The sequence below is a fragment of the Pyrus communis genome, chromosome 6, assembly GCF_041283825.1.
Source record: "Pyrus communis isolate YQ-2024b chromosome 6, ASM4128382v1, whole genome shotgun sequence".
In the NCBI taxonomy this organism is placed as follows: Eukaryota; Viridiplantae; Streptophyta; class Magnoliopsida; order Rosales; family Rosaceae; genus Pyrus; species Pyrus communis.
The window spans coordinates 1,934,961-1,957,723 of NC_142570.1; the positions used below are offsets into that span (position 1 = coordinate 1,934,961).

The following is a 22,763-nucleotide window of genomic DNA, read 5'->3' on the forward strand; positions in this document are numbered from 1 at the left end:
AAAACACAAATGCTAAGGAGACTTTTTCAAAAGTGAGACTCTCTGTCACCTCATATTTTTGTTCAATGTTTTATAGTGTTAGCACGAAAATTAACGTTAAACTGTGAGGTAGGATAGAGTCCCACTTTGAAGATTCTCTTAGTATATCTCAGTAAAAAATGGTGTGTGGATAACACCATCCTTTTATATATATATATATATCTGTTAAGTCTTTTATTAATAGATGATGTAGCCTGTCCTCGAAATTGAGACAGAATAAACTTTGGGCAATACAACAAACTTTTTGATGGGCCAAAACCATAGCACGTTATCAGTTAACAAATAACCTGACTGATAGACTAAACGATGTATGAAAGGAGTAAAACAATCAATGTTTAGGTACAAAAGTGAGGGAAAAAAAGTAGGTACAAAAAGTTGAAAATTGAGAAGTTCTAGGGTAGGAAAAATGGAGAATCAACGTCGCATAAACAAAAGAACTAGCCAAGGTAAGCTAACATGACACATGAAATGAAAGTTTAGACAGAAAATTGATTCAATTACAAAACAAAAGGGCAAGTGATATTTTAGGGTGGTGATGAATCATTACCGTAACTCTGCTACAAAAAATATAAACAACAATAGTTGCAAATGGCAATCTTGTTAATATACTTTCCTCGTTGGAGCGCTCCTTATTCTTGGCGGAAATCGAATATTGAAGTTTAAATCTATCTTAATCCTCACTCAGTATCCCACTACAAAGTCCTCATTTATCGAATCCATTACCGCAACATACGCGTTCTATCCAAATCCTCACATGTTACCCTACCCTCAGCTAACCCTAGGCTTCCCCAGCTGACTAAATTATAACATGCGAGTCACAACTAATATAAAGAGGAAGAAAAATAATGCAGCAACAAAACCTACAATACTGCTGTCCACCTCGTTCTCCTCAGCAACAACCACACAACGCAAAGCATCGGTGTCTGAAATTTCAGTACTGTTGTTTACTTGATAAGCAATATTGCTGTCACTTTTCATGAATTCAGGACTTGCAGAAATTGTCACTTCTGGTGATGCTTCGAGTTCATGCATTTCTCCCTCCAATTCATGAACATTGTTGTAATTTTGGGTTGAATCCATCGCAATTGTTCCAGACGTCCGATCAGCTGACTTTGGAGTTGAATAATCACGAGACGTTGATTTGACTGAATCGCTGAACGACACCCTTCTAACCCTATATAAACTTGGAGCCCTGGAGGATGGAGAAGAAGAGCTGGTTGTGCTGCTCTCACCTCCGTTTCTTAACATGGAAGCCTTCACCGGAACCATCGACGTCGAAAACCTCCGAACAAGGTCTCTCTTGCTTGGAAGGGCATTTGAATAATCCATGTCGTCCTCCTCCTCCTCCTTGCTTCTTCTTCTTCTTCTTCTTCCTCCCCACGTCTTAATATTCTGCATGAAACCAGACTTCTTAATCTTATTACTTTGGCTGCTTGAAGAGCTGCCAATGGTGGTTCTCTCGGTTATTTCATCGCTCAAACTAGCAGATGAAGTGTGAGATGAAGGGCTGAGATCATGTTTTGAAGTGTCCGGTGATGGGCTGCTGTGGATTAGGGTTTCGAATCGCAAGCAAGCGTAGAGCCACCGCTGGTACACAAGTTGTTCCACCATGTCAAATCTGTTTTTCTGCAGTTTTTCGACTTGTCTCGAGAGGTCCTCATTGGTGTGTTTCAACTTGCTTACTTCTTCTTCAGCCTTGGCAATGGTTTCACTCTGCAACAAAAACAGAGCAACTCTTTGTCTCATTGATAATTGGATTAATTTTTGAAATTACATGAAACACTAGATGGAAAAGTTAAAACGTCTTTTTTAAGAACTAAATGCGCTTTTAACAACATTGACGGAAAAATTAAAAGTAATTATGAATGGTAAAAGCTCTATTTTTGAAGAAGCACTTAGAGAGAAGCACTCTAGTAAAATGCTCATGAGCATAAATTATTCCTACATAAGTAGTCCCAAACTGAACCTAAAGGTGGACCATCATTCAGAAGAAAAAAAAAATCCACGTGCAACTGTTATGGTTTTGACAATTATTTATTTTGAAATTCAATCAGAAGTTTCAACATTTTTCCAATGAAAATACTAGCAAAAACGCTTATAAGCATTAATGCTTTCTACAAAAGTAGTCACCTACAAAATCTTAAAAATACATTATCATTTTGAAGAAAGAAGGAAAACCCTTAACGCAATAGTTATGGTGGTCGGGTTTTTTTCTTTTTTTGTAATTTGATTACTTTAGTGTTCTCACTAACGTTAACAACTGTCAGACTAACAGTAAACTAAATAAGTAAAGAATTATATGTACCTCATTCATGCTAGACAAAGTAGTGATTCTGGTTTATGCACAAACCAATTTGACTGCCAATTCCCTCTTTTCTAGCTCAAGCTCTTTGTTCCTCCTCTTCATCTTCAATACTTCCAACTCAACATTTTTCACACCTTTCAGCTTCTTCTCAACTAGTTCATCTCTAATACACATTTCATCTTTGGGAAACCTAGAAACTTGTTCTTCCACCACCAACAACCTCCCCTTCACGTCATTCTTGCCAGAATATTCCATCCTCCTTTGCATTTCAGCTATCATTTTCTTCGCCGCATCTAGCTGCTTCTTCACCAAACCACACTGCTTCACATCTTCCATAAGAACCTTCCACTCAGCCTGCAAAGAAGTAATGGTGGCGTTGAGCATGTCAAGCTCCACCGCCTTTTCATCTAGATTCCTTTGCAACTGAGTCACGTATGATTGCTCTTCTTTTAGAACACATAATTCCATCAATTTTCTTTCAATTCTCAGATTCCTCTGCTGCAATTCTCTCACTAGATTATGCAACTGCAATTCTTCAATTGTTCACGTCTGGTAATAATTTCAGCCGCCTCCTCATCTTCCATCTCTCCTTCTCTCTCCTGCTAAGTTTGAATCATCTTTCTCTGCAGTACAAGAAACCAACACCAATCACTAAAAATTTACGTGACTATGACTTCGTTTCTTGAGAAATCCATGCGGCGGAATGTCCTAATTTTGAGACTTCCTACATCAAAAACATTAGCTGTAGCCAGTTGTGACCATGTAATTACCCACTACTTTCGCTTGGTGGGCCAAAAATGACCATTTACTTGGTCACGACTGGCTAGTGTTCAATGTCTAATCCAAAAGTCCAAGCTAAAGGTCGCTTTTAGATCACGACTCTTGCGTAAGTACCGTCGTTCTTTTCAGTGTATTTCCGATAAACTACTAGAACAGTATAGAAGTTCAAACAATGTGAAACTGCAAATTTCTCTTTTTATAGTACCTGGAGGATCGATGGCAGTGCACAATTGCTTCCTGGTGGAGTTGCAGTTTTTGTGAGAAACTGCAAATGCTGCAACTGTAGCTGCAGCCAGAAAGCTCACCTGGATCATCATGTAGGCAAAATCTCATAACCTAACTTGGGCATGTCCTCAGAAACTCAGCAATTCTTTGTATAATTTCACCGTCAAAATATGTGAAGATTATAGCATGAAGTGGTTCATCTTATCCCAGACAATGGGTTTGAATGCACTTTGGAAGAATATATTGTCATTACTTGAGATTTTTTCTTCCTTTTTTCTTGGTCGAGATGGGGACAAATAGAAAGAATGTGAAGAAGACTGGTATTCGTACATCTTAACGAGAGAATCTTGTCTACACTGAGACGTTACTCTAGCATATATAGTCGATCATGAATTGTGTTATTGTCATGTATTTTAACTTTTTCTATTCACTAAAAAGTTTAGGAGGGGAGGTATCCCATCTCTGGCCAGGGCAAGGGGAGACTATCCGATCTAAGGGTCGTGACATACTATAAGATTCTTTGAGGACTTATATAGGAGGTCTTCGCCCATTTTTTGGTTTTTATAGATTGCCCACCAAGAGGAATTAGCGGAACTCGAATCTAGACTTTGATCTAGTCAAGATAACCATCCTTACCAACTCAAGTAACCATTGTTGACTCATGCATTTTAACTCTGTTATCGAGTTAGAATACCATCACAACTCGTCGAGTTTCAACACAAGTTCTTCCCTTATGTCAACACCAATCAACTCTCCATCTTTACACCAATTAATTTGTTGGTCCCATGGTGTTTAGCAGGTAGCAGAAGATTAGGTCAGATCGGATCAAAAATAGTAGAAGACAAGTAGGATATTTTGCTACTCTTCGATGGATCGGGAAGTGATGAGGGACTAAAAAAGGATCATTAGCTTTGGTGGTCCACAAATAAATAATTAAAGGGCACCACATTGTAGATATACCTAAAAATGCATTTATCCTATTTGGTCAAGATTTTTGCATATAATCATAAAGTTGGATGTTAACTATTAAATAATTTTATCTCGTTTTGAAAGCAAAATCTCACCGCAGGAATCACGAAAAAAAATTAACGTTTTATTTTCAACTCAATTTTAAAGTTTAAAGTTTTAACTTTTCACTTTCCACCCACCACTAATATAAATTAGAATAATGTATTACTTGTATTAAAAAAAAAAGAAGTTAAAAGACCAAAAAAATTATTCTCAAGGAAATTAGGAATAGCAGTCTCTCTCATTTTAGGATAAGCTGTTGATTTAGTCCATTACTTATCACCACAATAAAAACTAGGTTCAAAAAATAATTTACGAACCTAATTTTTACACGGGTAATAATTTAGGGACTCAGTCGGCAGAAAGCCCAAGGCTTTAAAACTTGACCAATACGACACCGTATCTCCCGTTTAAAAAACCTCCACGGCATCCAATCCTCCTTCGCCTTCACCAGTAGCAAGTTAACAGACAACTCCTCCCTCCACCGCCAAAATCCGTACCCTAGTGACTGACTCTCACGCTCAATGGACGCGCGTCGCGTCTCCCGCACCGTGATCGACCCCAAGGTCCGCCAAGTCGGGTTCTTCACCCCCAACGCCGAAGCCCCACCCGGTCGGACCCAGTCCGGCCCGGCAATCCCAGCCCCTTCTCTATCCGAATCTCCGGCCAGCAACTCCCTCTATCCCGTCATGATCCCCCCGTCGCGTCATCTTTCCGACACCGTCGCGATCCGTACGGCTGCCGTGCCGGTGCCGGATTCGGCGTTGCGGCGCAAGGAATCCGTCGACGTGCCAGTGGGCAGCTATAATCCGTCGGAGTCGTTGTTAGGGACCTCACCGGTGTCAGCCTCGCCTTCGAGTCGCGTTGGGGATGGACTCGAATTCTCGGATGAGTCCTCGGCCCTTTGGTGTCGGCGGAGTGGCTCCGGAAAGATGGCTTCGAGCTTGCCCGGCGGAGGATTCGAATCCGCCGCATCGAAGACGCCTGTTGAAGTTCCTGGTAATTTAATTGCATTGACAAATTGAATTTCAAGTTATTGCATTGGGGCCAAATTGAAATTTTGGATATTTGTATGAGTGCTTTGTGTAATTATTTGGTGATGTTTTGGTTTGTTTGCTAATTAGTTAAGGCTTGCAATTCCTTGCAGAAAAGAGTGGAGAGGCGGTTGCGGAATCGCAGAAAGAACTTCCGGCAAATGCAGAACCTTTGAAACCCAAGACCACAAAAGCCGAAAGACGGGCCTTGCAAGAGGCTCAACGCGCTGCAAAAGCCGCTGCTAAAGGTTTGAAAGTGATCCTTTTTAATCCCGCAGTATTTTGCAGTGTAGCTGCTATTGCACGATTAATGTGTGTCGAAAAATCGAGTCACTTACAAAGCATTTTTGTGAATTTAGATATGCCATAATTTGTATTGTCGCTCGAACTCAGTTTGACGTGTTAATGATTGCTCAATTTCAATTGCGATCTCCCAAAGGAGCGGCTGAATTTATTGTTAATTGCATACAGACATGTAAACATCATTTATAAGTTTTACAGTGTAACGAAAATTAAGTTAAATCGATTCTAATAATGTATTTAGTACGAAATGCTCATCTTTTTCTTTTGCTTTGGATTCTTTGTGTATTTGGAGCTCCCCTTAATACTATCGATATATTAACTGTTCTTATGGTTCCCCGACCTTGTAAATATATAGGTGAGGGGAAAAAACCTGCTGCTGTAACTGGGGGTGGCACTCCTGGTAAGACTGCTAAGTCTACAAAGCAAAAGAAGGATACTCCTCAAGTTGCAGCTTCGGTGGCTGCTTCTGATAAAAAAGGGGGTGATCGACCACCAGATAAGGAAAGGAAGAAAGATGTTCCTCCTCCACGTATGCAGTTTGATGATAAAAGCCGAGTGGAGAAGGCAAAAAGGCGTGCAGTGGTCAATCAAATCGAAGCTAAAAACAGAGTTGAATTGTTCCGGCATTTGCCTCAGTATGAGCGTGGAAGTCAGCTTCCTGATCTTGAATCAAAAATTTTCCAACTTGATCCAATGCATCCTGCCATTTATAAGGTATTTGTTTTAGGAAACTAGTTATGTTGGTTCATCGTTTGTGGTTATGTGGTCAGGCTTTTATTGCAAAAAAGCAAATTAGTAATTCAAACCGTGAATATTCAATTTGTGATTAGATGAAACTGTTTTGAAATAAGGTCGACATAAGTAAGCTCACACACGCTCTTTGAATAAATTTGGTGTTGAATTTTTGTTAAGAAATAACGCGTGTCTCAAAAGCTTTCATTATATGTTTTTTTCATCTGCATGTTGCCTTTGCGCACACACTTTTTTCAGGGCATTTTGTGCACACACTTTTTTTAAAGGAGTTCCAGTATTTCTCTCATATCGAGGGTTAAGATCTTTTCTTTCTAGTGGTGAACATTTGATTGGTAATTTAGTAGCAACAAGATGTACTTTCTCTGGAACTTTTTCTCCTGTGTAAGCAAGCAAAATGTATGTATACAGTTCACCCTTAGCACACAAGCTGCGGTTTATGCATATCTTGTTTCAAATTGCTAATTTCATCAGTACGTTGTTCTGTTGCCAACCTTTTGCCCATTTGTGTCTAGGGATATCTATATTTTGTTTATTTTTCGTCTTCTCTTGTAGATTGATAAAATTTATCTGAGTGTGAAAAATAAAAGGAGTGGATGAACGTATCATTATAAATTATCACCTGCGTGGCTAATAACATAGATGTAATAATGGACATTTGTCAGGTTGGACTGAAGTATTTAGCTGGAGAAATATCGGGTGGTAATGCTCGTTGTATTGCAATGCTTCAAGCATTTCAAGAAGCCATTAGAGACTACTCCACACCACCAGAGAAAGTTCTTGTCAGAGATTTAACTGCAAAAGTCAGTAGTTATGTCTCATTTTTCACTCAATGCAGACCACTTTCAATTAGTATGGGAAATGCAGTTAGGTTTCTTAAGAGTCGTATTGCTAAATTGCCCTTGAGTCTTTCTGAGTCTGAAGCAAAATCTACACTTTGTTCAGAAATTGACCGCTTTATAAATGAGAAGATAATACTTGCTGATAAGGTGATAGTTAGGCACGCTTCTACAAAGGTTAGGGATGGAGATGTTCTTCTCACTTATGGATCATCATGTGTTGTTGAGATGATTCTGCTATATGCCCATGATCTCGGGAAAAAGTTTCGTGTTGTAGTAGTAGACTCACGTCCAAAGCTTGAAGGCCAAGCATTACTTCATAGGCTGGTTGCGAAGGGTCTGAGTTGTACATATACCCATCTAAATGCTGTGTCTTATATCATGCATGAAGTAACACGAGTATTTTTGGGTGCTGCCTCGGTATTAGCCAATGGAACTGTATATTCGAGAGTAGGAACTGCATGTGTTGCCATGGTTGCTCATGCGTTTTGTGTTCCAGTTTTGATCTGCTGTGAAGCTTATAAATTTCATGAAAGGGTACAGCTTGATTCAATTTGTTCTAACGAACTAGGTATGTTTTATGTGGCTCTGAGCGTGTGTGATGATCTTGTTTCTTTTATTTGCATAACCCCCTTTTTTTTCCCACCGAAAGTGATTAAGTACCGTTTTTGTAATCCTTGCAGGTGATCCACATGCTATTGCGAAGGTTCCTGGAAGAACGGATGTAAACTATCTAGATAATTGGGCGAATAAGGAAAATCTACAGCTTCTGAATTTAATGTAAGTTTTCATATGGTTTGCTATACAAAACAACATTAGTTGGAATGATTCTTAATATTCTTCTGGATGTGTAACAGGTACGATGCTACTCCATCAGATTATATATCTATGATCGTCACAGATTACGGCATGGTAAGTCCTTTTTATGCTCCTACTTGAAACCGTGAAACAAGAAACTCAGCCGTTGTTCCTTTGTAATCTCTCCTTTCTTTTCTTGTTACGAATGCGTAAAGAGTTTTCTTCATAATTAGTCTTCATCATGTTGTTTTTTTTTAATTTACTGTAGATTCCACCCACAAGCGTGCCGGTCATTGTCCGCGAATATGGGAGAGAGCACTTGTGGTGATAGGGAACTCTGAAGTAGACTGACGATGGTGGATGAACAAAGTATTCACATGTTCTGCAGCAGGATTGTCTTGCAGGTATGAGCGAATAAACTCGATTTTTTTGAACATTTGATTGGGAGAACCTGCGAAGCGATACGTTAATGGTAAACAAATGTTAAAGAGATGATGGTAGCCAGGAGGGTATAAAATTTTGTTGGTAAATACAACTCAGTGAAGAGTGCATTTTGTAGCCTCTCCTGACAGTTGTGGAGGTTTTGGTTTCTCGTATCATGTAGTTCTTCATTTGTCTCCAAATTTTCGGAATAAATGTTTTTGGAATATGTTTTTTATTAACCTGAATTTCTTGGGATAATTTAATTATTGGAAATTTCCTTGTGTATTGTTAATTGTATGTATTATTTACTTCCCAAGGCGCTTTTTTTCCCAAGGTGCCCATATTGCAAATGTAATGTGAAACAAAACTAGCCTTTAAACCGTCACGAAATACTTTTCTAGGAAGCACTTTTGCCTATGTTTTTCTAACCTAAAAGCACTTTACACTTCCTCAAAGAGTTGTCGGATATGCTATTGATTTACGAATTTGGATACTCTTTGGACCTTATTGTCTGGAGAATAACCCACTTCTTGGTCTTCAACACCCTCAGTCGCTACAAACGCCTCCAGTCAGTGCAATGGGATGTGTCTATTTATCTCTCTTGACTCGCAACTTTGCTGCCCACTGCCACTAAATCACCCCCGCCCCCCCCCTCTCAAACCAAGTCAAACTGGTACCTGTTGTTGCACCAGGGGTCGTTGCGTTGGGTGCTAAAGCATGACCAAGAAATCTGGACCTGTGATTTCTGTGAAAGAGAAATTGGAGTTCTTGATTTGTGCAAGATGGGCCAGCGGAATGAGTTAATGAGAACGGTCGGATTCAATCTGAGTGGTTTAAATTTCGTGATCCTTGGGCTCCGGATAATGAGTTCTGGAGTGGATATGTATCCTTTGGTTTACAGGCCGAATCATTTTGATTGCAGTTTGTATCAGTAAAGGGGGAAAAAATAGAGGGTAAAATTGTTCATATAAGTAGGATTAAAACAAATTTTTTCTCTTTCAAATCATCAGATTACATTAAGTATTTACAATAGTTTTAAACTGTACACGAAATTTTAGCCTAACATACAACAAAGCATTTCAAATGCCTAAAGATGCCAATTTTCCCCTTTTTAAGTGATTTGGCATGCCAAGTTGACGGCATTTCAAGTCGATCACACGTTGCCATGTGTTCCCGTCAATGTTTCGGTTTCTTCTCAGAGCCATGAGCACTATTATCAGCAGCAGCAGCACTTGTTGCCAATTCCATCAACCGCTCAAAATCTATTTCAGTTGATTTGTACTTCATTTTCATCCCACTCTGAAGCCACGACCTTATGCAAAGGAGAGTTTGTGTGCTGCCGTGCGGCATACAGAATCGTTGCTTGTAAATTTCGTCACCTTTGCCGCAAAACAGTTCTTCCGGCGCCACTGCAACTGCCTGCACAGCTAAGAAATCCCGAGCCATCAGAGAAAGCCGTGGATAACGCATACTATTGACTTTCCACCACTCCAGAACATCTGTTGCTAGTGGAGCTGGAGGCTCTGACAGGTATTGAGTGAGCTCATCCGTTGCGCTGCTCATGTTTGCCCTTCGTTTCTTTCGTGCGATTTCCTCTGCAAACGAGACATTGCATCCCTCGTCCATTTCTTGAGCACTGTATCCACCAGCTATGGATGGGAAATGCGTGGTCGAGTAGTTTCTGATGAAATGAGTTCTTGCTTCGTCAAGAAAATTATCCGAGTTGAGGCTTTCGGGAAATAGCTCTCCTTTGATTCGAGGATCAAGAATCGCTGTCATGTATATGATTATGTTGCAGACCTGGCTATTGTAACCTCTCACCTTTTCAGCCATTTCTTTAGCGGCATTCTTTAACGATTCTGGGTAAAGGTGAGAGTCTCTGCAAGCAGCGATTGTCTCGGAAATGTGATCCATAAAGAAGAGAACCAGCCCGACGGTGGGAAGCTTGTCTGTGCACATGTTGTTTGTGGTTTTGTAGAATGGTTCGAGATATCGGTGCACATGACTGACTGCATTCTTCTCTACAGAGCTCAGCAGCATCCTACTGCCTAGTGTCTCATACTTCCTGATAACAGCATCCATGGACTTCGAAGCCTGCATAAAAAATACACATCGTGGTCACTTAAATCCGCAATCAAAGTGAAGAGAGAGAGAGAGAGAGAGAGAGAGAGAGAGAGAGAGAGGGAGAGAGAGAGAGAGCAAAGACTTTGTCCAAGATCAGGTAATTTCCTCATATCATACCTTGCATGCAATATCTAGCATCTGATAATTTCCACTCCACCGCATTGATGTATCAAGCGGCATTTTCCAACAAAGTTCCTGGTAAGCTGCTGTGAATTCAGCAAAATCATCTGCCATCTCCTTGGACGCGTTTAGCCCCATTGCAAACTCTCGGATCTTTGCGATCACCGGCTTTGTAGTTCTCAATCCATCGTTTATGATCAAGTTCAAAATATGAGCAGAACAGGGGATATAACAGAAGGGCCCAACTTTCTGACCATCCAGGTAGGCATGCATTGCACTCTGACTGTTATCATAGGTGCATGACAGGACTCTGTTCTCAATATTGTACGACCTAAGAACCTTCACCAGAGAGTGATAAATCTCGGCGCCACCACACGGGTAAGGTATGTGACAGATATCGAGTATCATCTTCTGGAAAGACCAACTCTCGTCGATCCAATGGCATGTGACACTCATGTAACTAATTTCCTCATAGGAAGTCCAGAATTCAAGTGTGATAGAGACCTTCGAAGAAACATGTTCGAGTGAAAGTCTTACTACTTCCTGCATACTCTGGAAAACTTCGTAAAATGTACTTTTGTACTCCTCGCTTGACCATAGTTGTACGGATGGATTTAAAAACTTGTACGAGTTTGCCACCCACTTCTCTTCCAATGTTGCCGGAGGCAAAGAAGCTAAGACGAGCCATTTAACAAGCAACCAGTTTATATGGTTGTAATCCAATTGGGATGCTTTTGATTGAGATTGAGGTTGATGTTTCCGGGCTACAATGGCGGATTGTGGTGCAGGACTGGTGACAACATCGCCAGACTTATCATAACCGGGATGGCGATTACTTAGGTGCCTTCCCAGATTACCTTCAACAACAAGGAAAAATGAATTAAAACAACCAAAACCTCAATCGAAGCATAAGCCATTCACAAACGATAATTCCGAAGACCTTGAGCTTCTTACAAATCAGATAACCATAAAACAGCAGATCGATATGAATAATGATAAGAGCAATAACAAGAACAGAAGAAACTACATTGTGGGCACAAAGAAATTACCAGTGGCAGTTGCAATGGAATAGCTTTGTCCACAAAACTTGCACCGGCGACTTTTTCCGTCAGAAGCTGTCTCGAAAAACTTGAGATAAACCGACGTCATAGTCTTCTTTCTGGGTTTGGTTGAAGGAGTAGAATTCGCCTGTTCCGAGGAGCCCAAACCGATATCCACCGGATCAACGATTGGAATCATCGCCATGTCCATCATTGATTTGGGTTCCACATCTAATCCACCAAGAAACCAAGAAACAAATCAAAACCCCTTTTAATCTCGAATCGAAAGCGGAAAGAAAACGTAAACTTCCATCATCCAGCAAGTAAAAACTTTCAGCAATCAGCTCATGAGCCCATCACATTGCAATCCGACAACAAAATATATGAATTTTATTTGAACTTTTTGAAATTCAGCTCGGAAACTCAATCCAACATACAGAAAGAGAGAATTTTAGCAACAAAAATGGAAAATTGGCGATTTGGGAAAGTACCTTTGAAGGTTTTGAAACCGGTGTTTGCAGCCCAATCCATTTGATATGCTGCTTTTGTAGTTTGCAGCTGCCCAGCAAACCTGAAATTCAAAAAATCGACAAAGTTTAGGGCTTTTGGATTTAGGGCAGCTGCCCAAACAGTCCTTCACTCAGTGACTCGGTCACTCACTCACTCACTCACCTAGCTCTGAGTCAGGAGAGCGAGTCAGTCAGCAGTTTGAATCAAAGAGATGATGACAGTGAAAGAACTGAGGAGAGAGGGGAAAAAATGGAGGGAGACGGAAGTTGGAAGAGGATCGGCGCCAAGAGTGAGCCGGATCGCAGCCGAGCGAGGAGTGAGAGACAGCGAAGATTGCGGAGTTGGAGTTGCAGAGCCGCGAGCGACGCCTGAGTCGTAGATCTAAAATCTCAAAATCTTCGACGGCTTACAAAAGTAAACGCTCACTCGCTCAGAGACTCGGGAGCGAGAGAGAGAGAGAGAGAGAGAGAGAGAGAGAGAGAGAGAGAGAGGGTGTTGAGGGCTCGGCTGCTTGGTTGCGGTGGGCTGCTGGCGGCTAAGTTGTGAGTGAATTGTTGAGCCCCAGGCGGCCAGGCCCAAGCTTTTATGTATGGCTTCCGTTTCTGGCTCCACCAGCCCATTTTCAAATTTAACGTTCACTTTTCTCTTTTTTTTTTATTTTTTATTTTTTTTATTTCTTTGTAAAGGAATTTAAATGTTTTTTTATTATATTTATTTGAACGATGTTCTAGTCTAATTTAAAGGAGTTTTAACGAAAAGCTTATAGTATTATTTATTTTAACGAAAAATCACATTTTTACACTAAAAAGTCAATCTTGGTACTATTCATTTTACCTTTTATTTTGTACTTATCATTAAAATTCAAAGTTTTCAAACCATTTTCATTAGTTTTCCTCTAATTTAATAGGAGGGAGGTTGAAGTTAGACTTATATAAGTGCACTATTTTAGTCAATTTGGTTACTCTTAAGTTTGTCATTAAACATTCAATTTATATAGGGTAATTTGCAGATTCTTAAAAGTTTGTTTAGAACTACTTTAAAAATGACTAAAAAAGTTTTAAAAAAAATTAATGTTAGAGAGACAAATTTTTTAAACCAAATGATATGGTTGTTAATAATTGGATTATTACTTAAACGTATATTTACGTGTTTATTTCCTATTAGTGACACATCATTTGGTTTGCAAATTTGGATTAAAATTTTAGCCTTCCCAACATTATCCTTAAAGAATGTTTTTGGGCTCCAAAAGCACTTGAAGTGCTTCATGCAATAAGTACTTACAAAAAGCACTTCAAGTGTTTTTTTAAAGGATTTTTTTTACTAAAGATTGGTTCTAAAAACATTTTCACCAAAAATATCTTTTTGTTATTTTAGAAGCACTTTCAACGAGATTTAAGATTCCATATTTTAACTTACTACGACAGTCTCTCGTTGAAGTTAATCCAAGCAAGAGACTTGTAGCTTTTTTTTTTTTTTTTTTTTGGAATAAAAAATTGTAGTTTAATTAGTTAAAAGTATACACATTTATATTTGAGATCGTGAGTTTAATTTCCTCTGTCTATTATCGCTTGTTAAAAAATAAAAGTTTAACTCCCTTGTTAAAATATATGCTTTCACATAGATTTAATTAGTGGCTAGCTTTAAGTACTACTGCAGGTTGCTCATGCAACGCAAATGAAAAGGGTAAAACAATCATTGAAATTACAAGAAAAATGACGATAATTAGATTTTATTGAAAACCAGAAAAAATTACTTCATCATGATCATGTCAGCTCCACTTAAACCTAATTCGTTTATAAATTTGTGTGTGGGTCGATCTGTGGGGAAGAATTTACATCCACTTCTCAGCATGTCACAATAGTATCACGAACGGTCCATGTAAGTCTCTCTCATATTTCCGAAGTCAAGAGAAAAAAAACAATGCCATGCCATGCCCAATCGTGTCGTGCCCAAAATGGCTCAATCAGCTGAACCTGCTGCTGTGCATTTGAAAAGAAATGTGTACATATTTGAGCTCTCTTTGATGAACTATGTATTTCTCCTTCTCCTTGACTTCCTTGATTTCCAGATGATCGCATAAGGGTTTGGGCAGATTCTGTATGGAACTTTTGGTGGAGGAACATCGGGGACACTGCAATATATCCATGTACAAAATAAATATCCATTAATTGTTACCTCAGTCGTTCTACAATGCCGTAAACTGCACTTTGAAACGACAACTGTAAAGTTGATGTATCAACAATATCATAATCTTGACCCCACACCAACAACATATAATGTCTGCATTTTAAAAAGATGCAGTAAACCACATTGTATGTATTTGCGTGTGCGAACATTGGCGCAACGGAAATGTTGCTCTTTTGTGACCAAAATATCACGGATTTGAGTCATAAAAATAATCTCTTTGCCAAGTGAAAATTAGGTTGTGTACGATAGATGTTCCCCTCAATCCTTGCAAAACAGGGAGCCTTGTTGGCTGTGTGTGTGTCTGAAGCACGTAAAAATTTAGATTTGAAATATTCTTACCGTAGTCCACCAATGTCAATCTGTGAAAAGTCCATGTTGATTGAACTGTCGAGGAGGGCTTGTGTGGCAGCTCCATTGATGTTAGTACTGCTGGTCCTCCTCTTGCTACTTAATGGTGATGAGGAAGGCGGTGGTTGCTTGATGGCCAGGACTTTGCAGTTCAAGTTGTTTGCAATACTAGTGCTGCTGTGGGACATTGCCAACCTATACACACACACACACACACACGCACAAGTAATACCTAATTAAAAATTAATCACTACCGCACCATATTTATTATTCAAGTCAACATGTTTATTATATATATTGTGCATGAAAATTGACAGCCTTAATATGAAAAAAAATCTTTTGTGAAGAACAAATAAAACAAGACAAACATCCAAAAATTCTGATGGGGAAATTAAGGACCACATCTGTAATTGTAATTATAAAATGATTGAAAACTATCTAATTAACGAAAAATCACATTTTTTCTTTCTCTAGTACTATTCACTGCACATTTATTTGTTATTTTTTATTAAAACTAAATTTTTTTTGAATTTTTCGTTAGTTTTCCTAAAATAAAATTATTCACATTCCTCAAGGAGTTGTTGAATTCAATTACAAAGGATCACCACCAACACACATGAAGTTATAAAATAATTAGTATTCTCTCATTAATTAACATTTAAAGCTTGGCATTATGTAAACAACATCATGTTAAGAGGAAGGTTGAGAGGTAAGTGGCTAAAATTAAGTTAAAAATGGGGTAAATGGTCAATTACAAAAATTTAGTGAGTAATCGATTAAAATTAAAGTTAAGAAAAAAATTTTGCAGCTCCTTACAAGTTTGAAGAGAAAATTAACGAATACCTTTTGGCTAATATATGCTATCTGCCAAAAGATGGACAAGTGGGTATGGTCTTCCTAAACTAAAAATCCAATGATTCTTCATAAGCCACATATTATGTCCAAAAGCCAAAAAGGCAATCTACGAACAAAAATTAATTTCTTTTGTGTATATCTCTCTTTTTATATCACTCTTCACGGATGATATGAGAAGAAAAATATGCAAAAAGGAATATACAACTTATTGCACCAAATTTTTTTTTCCGATCTACCCCTATAGTAGAAGAAATTCTTTAGTAAAAACACGTTACTCGTTCGACCACGCACAAAAAGAGCGACAGCCTCCTGTATATAGGGTCTAACACGAGTGTCTACAGGCTAGCTATTTTATTTCGGACTTGCCTACTCTACCCTTCCAGTTCCTATATACTCTCATCTCCTCCTATTTGTATGATCACGGTTAAGCCACGTCAACATTTATATCACTATTTCTTTTTATCTTATTATCCTATAAAAAAAATCAATATAAAATATTAACATGACTTAACCGTAACCATATAAAATAGGAAGTGATGTGAATGTATGAAAACTGGAAGGGCAGAGAAGCCGGGTCTTTTATTCCACCAGCATGCCACATGCATAGCAACATAGATTGGTCAAACATGACTCAAATATTGAACCATATATGGCCCCATTCCCATCCCACTCCGACCCTGCTAGCTCTATGACACGCGCTACATATTAAATAAGGCGTACAAGAAAAGAGTTGACGAGGCAATGAATAATTGGTGAAAGGGATGCTCTCCAGATTACCTTCACCAAATCCTTCCCATCAACTAATATGGATTCTTAATTCTTAAAATTTGATTAAACAGTTAAAAATAAAGATTTATTTTTAAAATTATAATAATTTTAATCATTAGATCAAATTTCAATGACCGAATTGGTTGATAAAAAGAATTTGGTGGAAGGGATCCCTTTCGAAACAACCCATCGGACATTGACAGTTGACTCTTCTCTTATGCAGGACCTTCCTCTCCTATGGAGAAAATTTTGTGTACGGCAATTGGAGGTAAGATAATTCTCACAAAAGCATGAGACGTTTTTATATTTTGATCACTTCCACGTTAGTCTCAACAATCGTAAGAGCTACCCTTCTGAAGTCTCTCACCTTCCTTTGAAGCTCACCTTATCTAATCTCATCTCAATTCCAAAATTGAATGCTTTGAATTATATCCATCAAAAACTTAATCCCATCGTGATCATCACAATGATTAAAATCAAACACATAATTACACAGATTAAAAACAAATGTTCTAATTAAACCAATAATCTCAACAAACTTACCTGTAGAGAAAGCTGTGATCATGGAGTCCAAGAACAAGAGCGGAAGCCCCAATCTCTCTGACCAAAGCTGCAATCTTCTTCCCATCTTGATCACCTTCTGTGACAATCATTTCAACCTTGGTCTGTAAATCATCATCATATACACTGGTAATTTGAACATACATATATATAATCAGCAACATTTAACTCACACACATATATACACAAATTGGTCAAAACGATCGTATTTCAAATCCGAATTCCTGAAATGATCAGTTTTCAGTACGTTGATCACTCATATTATAACCCACATAAAATACGTACGTTGGGGAAGGTGCTGCAGATTTCTTTGAAGGAGAGGGTCAACTGGAAGCCTTTCAAACGGAGAAGCCTGGATTTGTTCCTGTTTCTGGATCTTGGGGTTGGGAACACATGGACCAGAGTTATCCAGTCTCCAAACCTAACCAGGTTGTGGAGTGCCCATCTCAGAGCAGTTCTTGCTGCTTCCACGTCTTCAACTACTACTACTATTCTCCTCACATCCATTACCGCCACCCACCTGCTCCTCTCTCTCTCTCTCTCTCTCTCTCTCTCTCTGTAGAAATGGATGCCAAAACTCTCGAAACACACGGATTATTCATGACTTGTCTCTTTCTCGGTTTCTTTTAAGTGAGTTTGATAGACGCGTCAATCATCTTTCTTCCTTAACCACAATATTTGATTTGATGGATAATATTACTATATCAGGGTATTGACAACTTTTACTCAGTTAATTTTTTGTGCATGAACTATAAGATGACAAGGCAAGCGATAATTGTTCGTGCATGAATTATAAGATGACAACATAAACGATAATGTTTATGCACTGTGACGTTGATTTGATCTCTACTGATTTTCTTTTACTTTTTAACATTTAATAATTTAACCCGTTAATACTGTCGTTTATTAAATTCAAATATTATGTGCATCAATATGATGACATTTCATGCTATTTAGATAAAATTTAACATAATCAACTATTTATATTTAAAAATATGATAGTTTAATGAGTTAAATGGTACAAATGTGGTCCAATGTAATGCTTACAAATTATCGGTGTAAGTTTCGTGCAGTCAAATTTGTAACATTGCGTAATAGTGTGACTTTCAATTCTATTCTTTTTTTTGCAATATACGGGAAGTTTATACTTCCATGAGTAAAAGAAATATTAATCTCTATAGAAATAGATGGCAAATTAACTATTCTATATCCCAGTTTTTTAAGAAAAACTAACAAAAAGTTCAAAAAAACTTTAGTTTTAATGTAAAATGACAAATAAATGTGTAGTGAATAGTACCAGTGAAAGGTAAAAATATTATTTTTCGTTAGAAGTGAACAGTACCAGTAGTATTTCGTTAAAATTTCCTTTTTTTATTGGCTTTTCCCAGTTTAAAAATAGTATTTTACTTCAAGTCACCTTACATATTCCCCTTAACTATTTTACTGATTATTTTTTCATGATTTGATGAGATTTTGGGTACTAACCTAGATTTGTTTAGAACTTTGAAACTAGATCGTGCCAGTTAGTGCTTTTTGGATCTGAAACCCAGAAAATTGGCATCTTATTTTCAAAACTTAAAAATTAAAACAATTTATCAATTTAAATTTAAACTTTCTTCCCCACCTTAACCATGTCAAAACTACGATCCACTTTTCCAGCAGTATTTCAAAATTTGAATTAATGATTAAAAAACAGAAACTCGGATACGAGCAAACCACCAAATATGTCGAGGGATCAAACAGAATTGACATATTCTTTCGGATATAATATTTGCCACCTAATTCACCTATTATTTTATATATAATTATATGACTATTAGGAACCCTAATCCCACATAATATGAATTAATTTTATGGAAAAAATAATAAAAAGTGTTTTTCTAGTTAACCCACTTGATGGATGCTTAGCTACACAAAATTACAAATTAGCATAGCCCTCTGGCCGATATATATTTTATTCATGCATGCACCATTTTGTAGGGTTTATACGGCACTCACGTTAAAAATTAAAAATAAAATTGGAAATGAAGTCATGACTCATGGGGGCTTCGTCACATTGCTTTTTTAATCACAAAATGACGGAGAAAAACGGGTCGTGCCATCGGTTGATTCTGCTCTTCTGTCGTTGTGTCTTTGCATCTGTCTCTTTGTTCTGCTTCTTCTGTTTTGTGTGGTTCCAAGTGCGCCAAGAACAAGGTAGGGCAGCGACACTTGCTTTCCTAAAATATGCATGATATTCATAACCCTAACTGCAACTCAGCAGACAGAAATGTAAGAATATTTTTCTCACCATCCTTAAGTGATGTTGATGTATATCACTTTATATATCATCGTTATATAAGTTTAAATTTTGAGATAATAGACACAAATTTTAAAATTTAAACTTATTCAACGATAATAAATAGATTGGTGCGCAGTACCACCACTTGAGATGGGAAAAATGCACTCCAGAAATGTGTTTAAAAAATAAATAAATAATCTATATCAGCAAACTGCCAAATCAGTTCAGTGTTTTGCATCTATTTATATTCAACTCTTTAATATGAAAGATTCATTTTTATATTAGCCTCACACACATCATTATTATTAGGATCAATACTGTCCTTATTCCATATGGTAGCATCAACGCCTTTAGATTTCCACCAAAAAAAAGAAGATTTTTTTTATTTTTCTTATTTTTTTATAACCACAATTTACTCATGAGTTAACAATGGTGGAGTTAAGACTTTAGAATAGAAGAAGTACAAAAGTCTCAATCCAAAACACTTATAAGGAAAATCAATATGTGTTGTCTTGAGTCATTGAACACTGTCATTTGAGTTAGTATGGCGTCATCCTTATCATCCTCTTTTTTAAACTCAAACTCCAAGTCAACATCAACTGGTATCACGACTCTAATTGAATAAAAAACTCACCCCTCTTTCCTTCTTTCTCTCCCTCCACTGATCTCCACCCTTCTCAAAATTCACAAGCAACGAATTGCCTGAACTCCATAAGAGCCACCAACCTCAAATCAAACTCAATGAAATAAATAAAAGGAAAATATCAGATTAAAGCCCTAAGGAAAAACCTTGAAACTCATAGGCATAACACTAACATTTTAGCATTAAAAAAAAATCAGAATAGGCCTATATCCATCTTGGTCCCTTTATGACTTTGACTCTCTGAGTTAATGTGTATCTTAAGCCGAATTAGCTACCAAAAGTGATATGATTTTAGATACCATAGCTCATACACAATACTAATTTAGGCTAGTTATATGAGCAAGGATGATTAGCTACCGAAATATTTACGCTTTTAGTTTCAATTATTTCTCTAAACAATTTAAAAGCTTCGTTTGGTGTCTAGAATTGACTTGAATTGAATAAAGCATTAGATTCAATGAGTGTTGAACGGTAAATAGATTTGCTTATTTTGTATGGAAAGGTAAAATATGGATTAGTCATGAAGAAAACTTATATTTTTTAATATCTACGAGGCTGGTAGGATTCCAAGTGATTAGTTTTCTTCACGACTAATACATTTTTAACTCCAGCTTGGACAAAATATGCAAGTGGCATCCATCTTGTCGAGAACTTTCGACTTGTTGAGTGTCATGTGATGAGTGATATGCTTATATATACTCAACAACATATGTGAAATAACCCGTGTCCACGCAAATTAGGCCTAGCCCATTTATCTTCTTCCTTTTACTTGGGTAAATAAAGATAGGCCCAATTCAAAAATTGGCTTGGGCTTAAGTCTAAAACCCAAAAAAATCTTTCCGCCACCAAAGCCCGAAAGGGTTTAAGCTTGCCCCAACCAAAACCCCTCAAAAATCAAGAGAGGGAATTGAAATTTGCACCACCGAAACCATTTTCCTCTCAACAAAAATGGCTTCCTCCTCCATGGCCACGCTCTCGAGGACGCTTTCTCGCTCTCTGCAAGCAAAGTCCCGGACTTTACTCTCCATGCGCTTCACCACCACCACCACTGGCGCCTCCTCCTCCAGCAGCGACAGCTCCGACTCGGACGAGTCCAACCCTCTCAACTCGGAGGCAGAGTCAGCCCCGGGCGACGCCCCCCCACAGCCGCCTCCGTCCGAGGAACCCAATCGGAGAAACTTCATGTATGATAACCCGCTCGAGAACGGCCTCGACGCCGGCATTTATAAGGTACATTTCGATTCAATCGCACGTTTCGATAGTTCAGAGTCTCAGAATTTACGGATTTAGGGTTTTGATCCTGTGCATCTAATGGTGTATATGTGCAGGCGATTCTGGTCGGGCAGGTGGGGCAGAGTCCACTGCAGAAGAAGCTGAGGAGCGGGACCACCGTCACCATGTTTTCGGTTGGAACCGGCGGGATTCGAAACAACCGGCGGCCGTTGGATAATGAGGACCCGGTGGAGTATGCGAACCGCTGCAACGTCCAGTGGCACCGGGTTTGTGTTTATCCGGACCGGCTTAGCATGATTGCCATGAAGAATGTTGTGCCTGGGTGAGAGGATTTTTCTTCACCTTGTTATCATGTTCCAATTTGTGTTACTTTTTCTGATTGTGCATGATATATGACCATGTTTACGAAGCAGATCGTGTTTTCCGAAAAAAGGATGAATCGTTTTTGTACAATTGTGTGTAAAATGGATTATTGGACTAGCTTTTATGTGATCAGGGAGATTTGCTAGTGCCTTATGAGCAATTTTTGGTATTTGATTCGAAATCGAACGTTAGGGAGAAAGTACGGTTTGCTGGAATCAGTCGAATTTGTAACGTAGTGACCAGGTAGAGACGTATAGAGGGAGTGGGAATTAGTGTCTTTTGGGATGCATCAAGTTGATGGAAGAAGAGTTGTTTGAGTTGCCCTAATTCTGGACGTGATGAAAACTGAAAGTTGCTTGGTTGGTTCGGGGTCTCGTTGGTTGAAGGAAAGATGGCAACAGGGGAGAGGAAAGTAAATAACAGATTTGTTGGCTTCGGTTTTAAAGTTGCAGTTTAATAGCATTCTGGTTTGTCATTGCAAAGTATCTTTCTGTTTTGCATAATTTGTCATAACTTAACTCCGCTGCTTCTTTCTTATCACGATCATGGCCTCCTTCCTCGAGTTCAGAACTTTGGTTTTGTTATTTGGAGTTATAATCATTTGTGCAACTGGCAATAACATATTGAAATTTGATATGTTGCAGTTCGATTCTATATTTGGAAGGTAATCTGGAGACCAAAATCTTCACTGATCCGGTTAGTGGTCTTGTTCGACGAGTTAGAGAGATTGCTGTTCGCAGAAACGGTATGTACTTGCCTATTTAAAATTGTACACTGAACCTAAACATCTATATTTTTTGCTTCTCATCATGTTGATGTATTCTATTGCCCGTAATTCGCAGGTCGGCTTGTGTTTTTGGGTAAAGGTGATGGTGCCGAGCAATCACCAAAATGGGGGCTCAAACGTGTTGGCTACTACTAAAAAGCTTTGTTTCAACTTTTAAGCTGTAAGATTTGTTCGACGAAAGTCCAATTTTTTTCCCTTGTAAGTAACGTTCTGTTGCATATCGAGTGGTTGAGATTGAGACTCAGGAGAAGGAAAGATCAATGCTGATTGAGTTTTCTTGTTCCAAACAAAGCCGTTACGCTTCTAACTCCATGTCAACAGTCGTCTCTCTTTTTAATTCGGTTTTTTGACGTGCTCAGAATTACCGAAAATTAATTTGTTCATCGTTTTGTAGTGTTGCTTGTGTGTTTACATTGCATTCTTTTTACAAGGCGGTATT

General features: G+C 38.3%; 5 protein-coding genes across 6 annotated transcripts; 2 read left to right on the top strand and 3 right to left on the bottom strand.

Moving 5' to 3' along the window:
• Nucleotides 1-623: 623 nt before the first annotated feature.
• LOC137709699 (protein CHUP1, chloroplastic) lies at nucleotides 624-3,573 on the bottom strand. Its single transcript, XM_068448681.2, is given in 5 exon segments — nucleotides 624-1,752; nucleotides 2,345-2,886; nucleotides 2,889-2,947; nucleotides 2,949-2,967; nucleotides 3,330-3,573. Coding segments are annotated over 5 exon segments (1,644 nt in total). The 5' UTR covers nucleotides 3,442-3,573; the 3' UTR covers nucleotides 624-840.
• A 1,062-nt stretch (nucleotides 3,574-4,635) lies between these two features.
• LOC137710607 (uncharacterized) lies at nucleotides 4,636-8,796 on the top strand. Its single transcript, XM_068449676.2, has 7 exons — nucleotides 4,636-5,356; nucleotides 5,505-5,639; nucleotides 6,050-6,408; nucleotides 7,110-7,854; nucleotides 7,967-8,063; nucleotides 8,141-8,195; nucleotides 8,350-8,796. Exons 1-7 carry the CDS (start codon nucleotides 4,882-4,884, stop codon nucleotides 8,407-8,409), a joined length of 1,926 nt encoding a protein of 641 aa, XP_068305777.2. The 5' UTR covers nucleotides 4,636-4,881; the 3' UTR covers nucleotides 8,410-8,796.
• A 680-nt stretch (nucleotides 8,797-9,476) lies between these two features.
• On the bottom strand, nucleotides 9,477-12,807 carry LOC137710606 (zinc finger BED domain-containing protein DAYSLEEPER). 2 transcript variants are annotated; one of them, XM_068449674.2, is made up of 5 exons: nucleotides 12,461-12,807; nucleotides 12,280-12,359; nucleotides 11,798-12,019; nucleotides 10,746-11,605; nucleotides 9,477-10,598 (listed from the first exon to the last, which is right to left on the bottom strand). In XM_068449674.2, exons 2-5 carry the CDS (start codon nucleotides 12,317-12,319, stop codon nucleotides 9,681-9,683), a joined length of 2,040 nt encoding a protein of 679 aa, XP_068305775.2. In that variant the 5' UTR covers nucleotides 12,320-12,359; nucleotides 12,461-12,807; the 3' UTR covers nucleotides 9,477-9,680. The 2 variants fall into 2 exon arrangements, with proteins under 2 accessions (XP_068305775.2, XP_068305776.2); XM_068449675.2 differs by having other exon boundaries at nucleotides 12,280-12,744.
• A 1,204-nt stretch (nucleotides 12,808-14,011) lies between these two features.
• On the bottom strand, nucleotides 14,012-17,644 carry LOC137710605 (uncharacterized). Its single transcript, XM_068449673.2, has 4 exons — nucleotides 17,303-17,644; nucleotides 17,000-17,121; nucleotides 14,825-15,028; nucleotides 14,012-14,429 (listed from the first exon to the last, which is right to left on the bottom strand). The coding sequence occupies exons 1-4, from the start codon at nucleotides 17,522-17,524 to the stop codon at nucleotides 14,327-14,329; spliced, it is 651 nt and encodes a 216-aa protein (XP_068305774.2). The 5' UTR covers nucleotides 17,525-17,644; the 3' UTR covers nucleotides 14,012-14,326.
• Nucleotides 17,645-20,666: 3,022 nt separating this feature from the next.
• LOC137711475 (single-stranded DNA-binding protein, mitochondrial) lies at nucleotides 20,667-22,707 on the top strand. Its single transcript, XM_068450722.2, has 4 exons — nucleotides 20,667-21,171; nucleotides 21,270-21,496; nucleotides 22,182-22,282; nucleotides 22,380-22,707. Exons 1-4 carry the CDS (start codon nucleotides 20,890-20,892, stop codon nucleotides 22,457-22,459), a joined length of 690 nt encoding a protein of 229 aa, XP_068306823.1. The 5' UTR covers nucleotides 20,667-20,889; the 3' UTR covers nucleotides 22,460-22,707.
• The last annotated feature ends 56 nt before the right edge of the window (nucleotides 22,708-22,763 follow it).